This window comes from Natator depressus, chromosome 9, assembly GCF_965152275.1.
Source record: "Natator depressus isolate rNatDep1 chromosome 9, rNatDep2.hap1, whole genome shotgun sequence".
NCBI classification, from domain to species: Eukaryota; Metazoa; Chordata; order Testudines; family Cheloniidae; genus Natator; species Natator depressus.
In genome coordinates this window covers 82,952,875-82,966,007 of record NC_134242.1, presented here as the reverse complement: position 1 = coordinate 82,966,007, position 13,133 = coordinate 82,952,875, and the positions used below count along the sequence as shown (strand labels likewise).

Here is a 13,133-nt window from a genome sequence, read left to right as displayed (position 1 = left end):
TGGTATTACTACAGTCACCATGTAATTCATATACATAGTCAAACCCCTTTAAAATTCCTCCTGCCTTCCGGGAATCTCATGCCCTGAAAGTTGTGTTCCTTTTAAAAGACTGAGTCCCTTTTTATAAAGATGCTCCATTCTTGCAGGACAGGATGCATTTTAAAGGGTGCTGGAGCTGGGTTTGGTGCTCAAATGCCGTGAGGTGTATGTTATCTAATCAAGATGGATAAAAAATAATGGAAGTTGTAAAACCCTGAAAAAATTGCCTTTTAATAGAAATCTGTCTTTATACTATACTCAGTTTAGCTTTACTTTTTAGCTTCACTGATTAAAAGTGTCTACAAAGAATCTGGTGCCAGTAATCTGGAGTAATCAGATGCTGATTAAAAATCATTGGGAACTGATTACATTACATCTCTGCAAGCATCTCTCAGTAGCTAACCATCAATGCATCTATTGTAGTATGTACATGAGACTTTGTCACAATTAATTCCTAACCAAATAGTTCTCTAATGAGTCTACCTGTGAGCTACCCCAGAAAATATATTGGTCATGGCCCAGGGATGTACACCAAACTCTGGTAAGTCTAGAGCAAAAGAGGTTTCTCAGGCTTCTAAGCAAAATGACTGATTATTGCTACTTTCTTAGCAGCTGGATACTCGGATTCCAAGAATAGGCCCTTTCAATCTGTCCCCAGCTCTAACTAGTTGATAAATAATTTCAGTGGAGAGTTCTAGATCTTCTTTTTTTTTTTTTTTAACAATTTACATTCGATTCTGAAGTCAACAACATTCTGAACTGCGAAAACTGTATCCTTAAAATGAATACAAAGTTTGAGATCATCTGTAATGCCACGCTTTTATAGCAGCAGCCTCTTCATGGCAGAGAGTGTGGCTCTTCACTGACCAGGCACGTTACTGCTTGTACCTGTGCTCAGCGTGTCTCTTGTTCATCACTGCTAGTATTGACTAACGAAAATCATTACAACCTGACATGAATCCTAATGCTTACCCCTTACAAGTGTGAACCCAAACACTACTGTAGATTTTTCAGTGCGATGTGCCTTTTGCAGATTGACTGGTAGATTGACAGAGAGTGAAGAATTGTTCTTGTTATCCTCTGAGGATAGGACAAGAAGCAATGGGCTTAAATTGCAGCAAGGGAGGTTTAGGTTGGACATTGGGGAAACCTGACAGTTGAGCACTGGAACAAATTGCCCAGGAAGGTTGTGGTATCTTCATCATTGGAGGCTTTTAAGAACAGGTTAGACAAACAAACAATTGTCAGGAGTGGTTTAGTTATTACTTAGTCCTGCCTTGAGTACAGGGGACTGGACTAGATGACCTATTGAGGTCCCTTCAGGTCCTACATTTCTATGATTCTGTGGTAGCTCTTTTAAGAGTTGGATCTCAAAGAAGCTAGGCAGTACTCAGGAGACAATGAAGTAAGTTAGTAGATATTTTCTAGTGCAGGTAGTTACCCCCTTGCATATCAACTCATCATGGCTACTTTAGCTGAGGCTACGTATTTGAGGCATGCTTCTAACATGAGATCCCCAGGCACACTGCTGGTTTTGTGAGGCATGTATACCTGCAGCAATGGATTATTCAAGATGTACAGTTATCATTGCCCGTGTTTCTCAGCTTAGAACTGAGCCCTGGATTTATTTCCGTTTATTTCTTTGAAGCATTACAACCACCTGCTCTCCTTTTGCTATCTCAGGAATCTGATATCCACATGAGCAAGGTCTTTGAAGGTCTGCCTCGAGCAAATATGTGACGTGGAGATTTTAGAAAGAAATCCTCGCCTCCAAATCCTAGCCTTCGAATTAGTTTAATTCTCTTCTGTGTGAAATATCATGTGATCGCTTTCATCACATGTTTTACTGGGGAGTAAATGCTCTAGTATTGAGATTGGATAAAATGAAATTCTGTCTATAATGAAATCATTAATATGTTTCATTATAATTGTAAAACATAAATGTCCTGATTCAGCATTCATATATGCCTGTTTTAGGCCTTGATTTGGGACAGTACTTAAGCATGCGCTTAAGTCCATCCCTGTTCAGGACAACAGTTATGCATATTCTTAACTGTAAGTTTAAAGTTAGCAACATGCTTAAGTGCTGACCTATATTAGGGAGTGCTATCCTGAATTGGGGTCTTACAACAATATAATGTTGACTTCAGTGGAATTACTCTGATTTGCACTGGTGTAAAAGGAAGAGGAGAGGAGAAACTAACTAATTTTACTAAAGTAATTTTCAAAATTAGGTACCTGAAAGTTGAGATGCCCAACATCAGTGGCCACTTCCGAAAATTCTGACCTAAATATATTTGTTAGTCTCTTTCTTCTCTGATCTCTTGTAGCAGGAAACCAGTGTCTTGTTACACCTCTGAGTGAGCTCCCCGAAAGTCCTCTTGATGGGTACACTATTGCCGTCAATTAGCTGAAGATAATACATTATGCAGACACAGATTTAGTAGTATTCAACACAGCACTAAGTTAGAGTGATTCTGGATACAATTCTTTAGAGACTCATACTGATCACTGTCTTTAAGTTACCAGTCATTTTGTAGTGAAATTCTGTTTGTAGCAAAATGGAATACAGTAAAACTCCTGTCTTGCATTATGCATTTCAGTGGATTTCTACTCCTATAAGGAAGCTCACTCTTATAGGAAGCATCTCTGCTCTAATAGAGTTCCACTGTGCAACTCCCCTTGGAATACAGCAGTTACTACCTTGCAGACTGCAGGTTTTAAGTACAGTTTCTGAAGTGATGCTGAACACAGTTTATTCTAGGCTCTGATTGGCGCTAAACAGTGTTCATTATCAATTCAGCTGCATCTGTTGTCAGCAACAGGTATTTTATGTGGCATGGACCAGGCTAAAGAGCATTTGCTGCTGCTCCATGCAGGAGAAGTAAGTCTCCGTGCAGCTGTCCCTGCTGTGGAGTAAAACAGAGTTTGGCTCATCTTGCTGCATCATCTACCAAATGAAAATGAAGGTGTACCCTGCCCCAGCAGCCAGTGTCCCTCGCCACTGCAGAGGATCAGGAGAGCATATCATTATTCCCAAGGTGAAGAAGTGGCTCTTTTGCTAGACAGCTCCTCTCTGCTATAATGAATCTCAACTCACCATGAAGCATTTTTGTGTAAGTGGGTTCCTTTTGTTCCTAAAATGCCCTTCATTCTAGTTACGGATAATACCAAGCCACTGTCAGTGGGACACTACCATTTCTTAAAATAACAAACATTAGAAATATATTTTTTCCCTGCTAAACAAAAAAGTCTCTGGTTAAAGGGGACAGTAAAGTATTGTGATTGTGTGTCTCCAACTGAAAGAACAATACAGAGAATTGTTTCTGTATTCCTCAGAAATCACTGCTCTATCATGGGAAGTATTTAATTACTTTAAAATCTAATCATTTCATTTCTCCTTTCTGGATGGCATTTTTATTATTTTTATTTTAAACGCATTTACTGCACTTCTCTTAATCTGTGGTAAGGGGTTGGTTAGTGGCTGTATATAATCACTCTGCCAACTTCAGAGAGCATAAGTGGACTGGAATCAATAGCATTTCAGTGCTGTCATTCTGTTTGAAGTTTGCTTTGAGCAAACCCATGACACACTTGAAGAGAGGCCATTTCCTCTTCCATTTATCACTCATTTGTCAGTGTGTGGGGATTATTGCTTTTCCACCTAAGTGTAAACTAGTTAACTTCTAGCTAGGTGTCACAGAGTCCCTGGGCGATGCTCTGGAACTGCTCCCCATGAAGCCAGTCAGGACTCTGGGGCAGTCGCCTTTCTGTGAGCAGCCTGTCTTCAGGACACACAGCTCACACAGCTTCCACCTTCCTGGGTCTGACCTCGGAGCATTCAGCATCCTCTGCCCCTCCGTGTGCTTCCCACAGCGAGTCCACTCAGGTGGGGCTCCTGGGGAAGCCAGAGGGTCCTGCACCCCAACTTTGCAGTCAGACGTGACTCTCAGCCAGCCAGTAAAACAGAGGTTTATTAGACAACAGGAACATGGTCTAACACAGAGCTTGCAGGTGCAGAGAACAGGACCCCTCAGCTGGGTCCGTTTTGGGGGGCAGTGAGCCAGACAACCACATCTGTACTTCACTCCATGTCCCACCTAGCCCCAAACTGAAACTCCCTCCAGCCCCCCCTCCCCCGGGCTTTGTCCCTTTCCCGGGCCCGGAGGTCACCTGATTCCTTTGTTCTCCAACCCTTTAGTTCTCACCTCGCAGGGGGGAAGGGCCCAGGCCATCAGTTGCCAGGAAACAGGCTGTCGGCCATTCTCTTTGTCCAGACCCCTGCACACACCTGCCCTCTAGGGCGCTGCAATGATCATACACCCTTACCCCACCACCTAGATACTTAAGAACTGCATAGGGGAAACTGAGGCACCCCTACACTATTCAGAGGAACCATTAAGAACAGTCCCACTTCGTCACACTAGGTCCCTGAAATGCTGAGTTCAATAAATGTTTGAGGTGGAGTCTGAAAATACAGTTAGAATATCTTGTGCTGCACTCTTATAGGATGAGGCGTGTGGGAGCCGGTTGCTGCACCTCCAGCCAGCAAGAACATATGCTGGGATTAGTAGCAAATGCTGGCTTGCGGTTCATGATGCTCCTGGTTGGGGGAGTAGTAGAGCATGTTCCACAGCACATCCCCATTCCCGACAGCTCCCCATTAGGGATCTTGCCTTGACCAGCAGGATTCTTTTACTAAAGGGTGCACCAGACAGTATCTGTGCTTCCCACTGCACTGGCCGGAGAGGAGTCAATCAGACGCCCATCAGCATTAGATGCCAGAGCACTGAGCACCATAGTAATACCATAGACAGGAGAGAGAGAGACTTACTTACAATTACTAGCAGCTCAACTAGATGTTCATAATTTGGAAGTAGAGGTAAACACGAGAGAGAGAGGGGGGTGTAAATTTCCAGATATGTGCACACAAATCATTATCGCATTCCAGACATTTTTTCTCAGTCGAGGAATAATCTTCTCAAAATATTTTAGTAGTGTACACTATACATTAAATCTTTAGTAGCTATTTACCCTGCTATTAAGTCTTTAGATTTTACTTTTCATCAATTTTTGTGTTTTATCTAGGAAAGTGGACTAGAAAAAGTAACATTAATTTTGTATGATTTGGGTTTATAAGATTGTGGCTCCATTACTCAATTTAAGCACACGTAACTCTTCTGCCAGGTGGAGCCAGCAGCAACAAGGGCTGGGTTGAGTATCTAGGAGTTCCTTTTCACCAAACTGGCTTGAGCCCCCACCCAGTGACCTGGGACAATTACATACCACCCCCCTGGGTGCCTCTAAGAGGCAGTACTTCCCCTCTTGCAAGCACAGAGTCTGAGTATAGCAAAAACTTTTAATAAAAGGAGGGAAGAAACTCAGCATTAATTTGGGAAAACACCACAACTACTGTTCATAAACCATGAGCAAAAGACCCACCCTCAAGTAGGTTGGGCAGTGTCCTTTTCCTGTCAAGTTCTTAAGTCCAGCAACTCAAAGTCCCTTTAATGTGCCCGTCCCTTCTCTGCACCCCACTCACAGTTGCTGTCCTTGCCCAGTGCAGCCCCAGAGTTCAGAGGTTCATCTGCAGAGTTCACCTCCCACCCTGGGTGGAAGGGGGGGTAAGGAGGCACCTTACATGCTCCGCTGATTTGGGCACTCGCTTGCTGCCCCGCCACTGATTGCTGCACCTCTCTGCAGGGCTCTGCTCTGGCCCTGGCCCCGTCCACCAGCAACCCTCCTGGCCACTCCTCTCTGCCAGCTGCCTGGCTGGCCACTCGACAAGATGTCTTCAGGGCCCACCACTTAACACAGCTCTCAGTGATTTCAGCTGTTAGTGGAGGAGCCTCACTACTGGTGCACACTGGGCAGTCTCTTGCAATAGAGACACTGTCCCAAAGTAGGTCTAATACTTAGATATAGGTATCAGTGATTTCAGCTCTGCAGCATGTGACATGACCCTCAATTGAGTCTAAATTAGCTCTTTTATTATACTGTGGAGAGAAAGGGAGTCAAATGGTGTTCAGAATCCTTAAACAGGGCCCACACCAACAGGTAAAAGTACCTGTCCCCACCCTCTCTTAACTCATTGGGTTTTGGAACCCATGTCCCCTGCCTAGCGAGTGCCATTCAGTTGAGGGTGAGTCTCTCAATCAGGGTATGCCAGGTACAGTTCTGGTGCCCTCCAGTTCACACAAGGATAACAACCCTTTATTACTCTTGCCCCAATAACAAGGAGACGGGGGATCTAACACAAGCCACAAGTGATCATTTGGGCAAGCAATCCCATCGTGCTGAGTACCTAGGCAGGGTGGGTGTGCCCATGCAAATGAGATCAACTCCTGAAGTCCTTTTCCACAGCTCACCACTAGATGTCAGGAGAGAGCTCATTCAGACTCTGCTTACACACACTTTCCCAAATACTGCTCTATTTGCTCCTGATTCAGCCAATTTACACTGCTGGCCAAGCAAGAAACTAACAAATTATTAGCATTTTTGTTTTCAATGGGACTTGTGTGCCTAAATCCCACTCTTTTGAAAATCCCACCCTTAATTCATTTGCAACTTTCTGAATATTACATGCAAAGCCTTTCAATCAATGCCTGTTGTTGCAATAATTATTCAGTAGAGGGCAGCACTCCATCCACCATAGCTTGTTGTTGAGATCAATTTATTTATAAAATTACCAGCACCTTATTAATGTAGATAACTTTTTAAAGACGTTAAAAGCTACAGTCTGAAGAATAGTGCTGCTCTTCTAATCCATTTAAAATGCTGTTTCATGTAGTAAGATTAGCATGTGTGTTCACTGTAAAGTATTGAATAAAATAATTGTTACTGATCAAAGTCAGACTGAAGACAAGCAGTGTTGCTCTTATATAAGTGAATTAGATCTCTTTCACAATGAAGCCTACATCATAAAGATTGTCAAAAGCCTGTAATTAATTATTTGATGTTAACTGTTGTTTTTTAAAAAAGGCAAACCAAGGAAGGGCTAATGGAGAGTCACTCCAGGAAACTCTTTATCACTTTCTTCCTAGTCTCTACATGGCAACTGTTTATAAAAGTTGAGTCCAAAAACAAAGTTGGGTTCCATATATGAAAGTCTGAACCCCCCTGCGGAATCATAAACAGATTAGCTAGTTCTGAGGAAATTAGCATTGTTACGCTAGTGCTCATTAACATTTAAGTATACAAACACTCATTTGCATAGTTATTCATTCGTTAACTCATATCTGAGTCTTATGTGAGCTCTTCTCTACAGTTCGTGTTCTTAGTTTTCTTTCCAGCTCCAGAGGCAAACATGCTCATCAGTGGATTTAAAAAAAACCAGTAGATGCCACCTGAATTATTAAACTGCTACTCTTATTTCTAATCTGTGTGCTCTAGTAGTATCATATTGAATCTAAACTGCACATAATGCAAATGATGCCAGGCAATAATGGTGGATTTTTGACTTGCCACAGATTGTCACTGAAGATATAATACTCATTTTCAAGAGAGCTTCATTGTTCTTTTTTCTTTCAGGAAGCATTGTGAGTGTTGGTGACCCTAAGAAGAAATATACACGATTTGAAAAAATTGGTCAAGGGTAAGTACTGGTCATAGAATCATAGAATATCAGGGTTGGAAGGGACCTCAGGAGGTCATCTAGTCCAACCCCCTGCTCAAAGCAGGGTCAATCCCCAACTAAATCATCCCAGACAGGGCTTTGTCAAGCCTGACCTTAAAAACTTCAGGTTACCAGCAATAATTATCACTGAATTAAGGGTACTGAGATTAGCAGGTATCTTTGCGCATTGTATATATTATTGGATTTGGAATTTTCCGTAACTTCTGGTTGACTTGGAACTGGTACATGCAGAACAAGAAGAGACCATGTCTTTTCAAGCTCACATTGCTTTTTCTTTTAGGTTTTATAATAAAAAGACTCTGGTTTGAAAGGGCAGTTATGGGAAGACGATTTCAAATAATGTCAGCTTTCATTACTTTCATTTACCTTATATCACTTAAAATAGATAAAACTACATCTTCATTCTGATTCTACAACGTCAAATGTGCTCGTTAGAGTTAAACGAGAAATGAAACGTAATATGACCCATAGTATAACAAAGCCACAATCCACCTTACAGGGTGCTCTGAATGGGTTTAGGTAGGAACTTTTTGATCATCTTAAGTCCCAATGTGAGTATTTTCTAATGTCCATAAATATACATTTTAGAATGTAAATCTTGTAAACAGGCTCAAACCACATGTATGTAAGTAGTGAAAAATTAGGCTCTTCTTTAACTTCTTGAGTTCTTCATTCAATACACTTGTGTCTTCCTGTACTTATAATGGTGCCTCTTTCTGGTATTGTTTTTGTGGAAATTTTCTGACCTGTGCAATCACAAATCTAATCACTTGTAGATTAAGCATGAGGCGTATTCTCACCAGAGCTGGGCATTACAAAGATGAGATAATTGCAATCCTCTGATGGGATAAACAAACACTAATATAATGTGTTACTGCAAGTTATTTACCACAGCCACAAAATATTATTTACAGAAAAATTAAAGTCTTTGCATTTCTGATAACCATTTATGGGAAACCATAAGATTTTTTTGCTGGGGTTGTACATTAAACAATGTATTATCATTGTAGAAGCAAATATCTTTCCAGGAGTTTAGAAGCAGGTAAAGCTTTAGTAGCCATTATTCTAACAATCTTCTTACTTTGGGCTTCTAGAATTGGAGCATTATGTGTTACTCACTTTTACTCAAAACTTTACAGAAAATCTAAATTTAATATGCTGTACTCCAGTGTATTAGACAGCAATTTTATCAAAGAAATGAAGAGGCTGTTTCTTTAGTTGGGATTATGTGAATTTGGGGAGGGAGGGAGGAGGGGAGAGACAGACACACACACCTTGCCTCAAAGCAGAAAGTTTTGCTGAAAACAGCAAGCAGTGGACACAAGGGAGGTATATGTATCTATAGAAACAAACTCACTTCTGTCTGCATTTCTTTTTTTTGTCCAGACACTAGAGAACAATGTTAAGACTGTAGCAAACACATTCTTCCTTTAAGCAGGTCACTTTACCCTAGAACTATAGATAGTGCAAGAGTGCAGTGGTTGTCAGGGAGCTGCAAGGCACATAAATACTGCTATTACCAAAATAACTTATTTTGATGGCAAACATTTTGTTTCAAAATGCGGATGTGCAAAGAAGTTTAGATAAAATAAGAACTGTCTGGAATTATTGCCCAAAATTCAACTTGAAATAGACCAGAACCATTTTGAGCCATTGTTAACTTCATATATATATATATATATATATATATATATGCCTCCCCAAAACACCCCAACAACCCATCTTACACAATGTTAAAGTGGTAAAGTCAAGCTCTTAAAAGTTAGGAAATGACACAATTAAGGTTGCTCATGCATTTGCATTATGATAGGCTTTAATTAAATGATCTCACACTTCTTTGACACAACTTCCCCTGCCTCATTCAGTGTCAGGAGAACAGCTAAAGGCACCCTTGACACTAGGGTAACCTGCTTTCTCCCACCAAATTTCAAGTCCCTACTCCCGAACATGGACCTACTAGAGCTTCTCAGTGAAACAGTTGTAGGAAGTTTTTAACAGGCAAAACAACAGTCTTGGAAGTGACTGAACTTTCAAAACCAAATTTTCAGCTGAAGCTTTAAAAAAAAAGGTAGCCTGAGACCAACACCCCACATGGAAAATTTCAGCCCAACTGGTTGAAGTTTGGCAAAGTTACGAGCACCTGAAAACAGGAAACAGGGTCTTCTAATGGAAAATGTTGGGCAGCCTTAACCGTCAGCATGTCTATCAACTCTCTACCTACTACTGTGTATCATGATGACTTTAAACTTCAGACCTGCAAGTAGGAAAACAGTGAGAGAAGCTATTCTTGCTGGATTTCTTAGTCACTTAAAAGTGGGGTGTATAATATCTTTCACAACAAAGAATTCCTATTTGATTTTGTGACCACAGAATTTTGGGTTAGCATCTGAATCATTGCAGGCTTCCCTGAAGGAAGCTTTTTTGAGACACTCCCATCTTTTTTTAAACTGTGAAAAATATAAAATGACTCGGATTAAGGACTTACATTAAAATGCAAAGCAGTGTTTGCATTTAAAGAAAAGATGTACAAAAACAACCCCTTTGGTTTTATGATGACAGGACATACATTTAATCTTATAGCCAAGATAAAAATATATTTTGGTCGCTGTGATAGCAAAGCTTCATTCCACATATTTCACGAGTCTGGCAAAGGGAACTGTAAATGCTCCTTTACCTTGCACTGAATCTCAAAAGAGAGCTGAAGCACGTGGGAAGTGAAGTCTGTTCTGAGGATGGTATATACTCAGGCTTTGCTTTTCAAGTGAGACAAGGAGTTGATGTGCCTATTTACAGGATGGGATATAATAAATGAGATGATGTGGCCATCACTCTGTTTATGTATTTAGTTAATGGTAATGAAGATGACACAGCTTATTGAGCTGATTTCCTGGCATTTATTACAAATAATCAGTTAATATGATATTGAAGATAGTAATAGAATAGGATATGAGTGGCTAGATCTTTCAGTGGCTGCTAATAAGGAAACTGGAGACTAGAGGGGAAGACATGGTTCCCTGGCAGACTGCAGCTGAAGAGGAGCTTTTGATTTAAGGAAAAGTGAATTGGGTGGGCAGTCACTCAGCGGTGCTCCATATGGTTAGCAAACAGCGTACTTTAGTCAGCAGAGTCACACTCGGAAATAGGTGAGCTTCAGAGCTGAATCTCTTTTTTGGTGTTTGTTCTTGGTTTAGGGTTTGAGGACATTTCAGGATACCTAGGAAATGTCGGTTATGGCTGCTTGATAGAGAAGGCTACACTGGCTCAAATCAGTTTCTGGTTCCTTCTAACATAAAGATGTTTTATGGTTTCTGTGATTTAGTTTCTTGGTTCATCTTCACCACTTCTACTTCACCAGGACACTGAGACAGATCCAATTCCAGATCCCACTGAGTGCCTAACTTTGTTAAAACTAAGATGTTACAATGTATTTTAAAAGTTAGATACTGAGCAGAAATTATAATCGCTTGGAAGAAAGAGTCCCTAATATAAAATTATAGCGGCATTGCAATTAATTTACAGCTTTATTTAAAATACTCATATCTATCTAAATTCTTACCAGATAGCCTTGAGCCTACCAAAAAAAAAAAAAAACAATAAAACATCCGAATTCAAATAGCTGTTTTAAATAAACCCTAACAGGAATGAGCTAGGGAGATACAGCTCAGTATTAGCAACCCTGAATAAACTGTTGGATTTTTATGAAAACAAATTGGATTAATCTCCACAATTAGTTTTAGAAAAATGCATTTGCATTTATATTAAAAGAATGCATAGCATGCCAAATGCTAACATTGTTTCCAATACAAGCACTCAGTCTATGGTGCACAAAAGAGTGAGTCTGCCAAATTAAAACGCTATGGAAATATTTCAGCTTCCAGGTGAACAGAACTAACATGAAGGTCTTGTAACACTGGGCAACACTAACTGGTTTCAGTTTAAATTAGCTGGTTTTCACTCAGAGTATGTAAATGTTCCAGCTTCCCTTCCCAAAATTTCCATCCTGGTCCATCCATTTCTGCAGACAAGCAGAAAGGCTCTCTAGATGATCACAGTTTGAGAACCAATGCTTTAATTCAGGTGTTAGCCTCCAGTAGTGTTAACAAATGTTACCATGGCCCCTCGACATTTAAATCCATTAGGTGGTTTACTCTGTGTATTACCTCTTTCCAATTCTAGTCATCCACAACACTGTAGGGAAAGAATCTTTCTTAATCAGGAACAGATGGCAAAAAAACAGACTGTCTAGTCTGCATATGCCGATCAGTGTGTCACTTTATTTTCCGGTGACTCTATGACAGACTCCAGATCTGCTTTGAAAATGAAACTTGAATATAAGGGCGATGAAGGATTCAAGTGTCTGACACCCTAAAATAGGAAGCTGCCGAGTGACTTGACGTGCATAGGAATCTGGGGCTTCTTATTTATTTATTTGTATTCCGTTTTAGGAGTCTAGGACTTCTCACCTTGCAGAATTTTACAAATAAAATTAACAGAGTCTCTAAGTGCGTGTATACAATTAAAAATCACATAGTGCAATATAGCAAGCTAACTCAGGGCCAGCCCGAGGCCTAAGCAAATCTCTGCCTCTAAAAGAACTTCAGGCTTCTTAAACCATCCATCCATGGTGTGAAGATCAGCAAACTCTGGCTCTGAGGAAAACATTTAAAATATCAGGACAGCCATGCAATGTTGAAAAACCAAACGAGAGCTCATAGAAGGTAAGCAGTTGGGCAGAAAATGGGATGTTGAGAATAGGAAATCAAGTTAGCAGCGCTTCATCCAAGAAGCGAGAAGAAAACATAAGTAGCTCAACTCAACCACATTTGAATCTCTCCTAGATGTTTTTCATCAATGTTAAGATAAACCTTTAGGAAAATTGAGATATTGTCAAGGGTTGCTTGTTGCTTTAAGACTAAAGAAACCAAACAGTGGCTCTGCAGAAAGCCTACAAGCAAATGCAGTGTAGGCTGTAATTTTTGGGTTGTAAACTAACAGCTTCTCAGGTGCTGCTAATCCAAAGGGAATCCTTTTCCCTCATTTTTGCCTGCTTTCTTATCCTCCACTGCCAGCGTCCCCAGAGCGCTCCTAGGAAAGGAGCACAGCTCCCTCTGAAGCCCATGGAGTGTACCCCTAAATCATCTGAAGATGACACAGGTAGAGCTGGTTGGGAAATGTATCTTATTTCCTGCAGTAACAAAACAGAAGAAAATGAACATTTTTCATTTTTTGTCACAATTTGGATGCAAAATTTTTTGGTTTTTGGAAAACAACAACAACAACAAAACCCTGAACTTTTTTTGGTTTTTCATTTTTCAATAAAAAAGCCAAAAAAAATCAATAAAAAGCATTTTTCATAGAAAAAATTTGCTTTTATTTTGGCCAGGTCTAGTCACAACAAATGACTCAGGGTGCTCCTTTCACTCAGGTGCTGAGCTTGGGTTTTTATCTTGCATCCTTT

At 40.5% G+C, this 13,133-nt stretch overlaps 1 protein-coding gene across 7 annotated transcripts in view; it reads left to right on the top strand.

The window, feature by feature from the left end:
* The window catches only part of PAK3 (p21 (RAC1) activated kinase 3), a 196,947-nt gene that overhangs the window by 166,206 nt on the left and 17,608 nt on the right, over window positions 1-13,133 (top strand). For all 7 annotated transcript variants that reach the window (XM_074962470.1, XM_074962471.1, XM_074962469.1 and 4 more), the window contains one exon: window positions 7,570-7,633. In XM_074962470.1, the coding sequence (XP_074818571.1) occupies window positions 7,570-7,633 (64 nt within the window). The remainder of the gene's footprint in view (window positions 1-7,569; window positions 7,634-13,133) is intronic.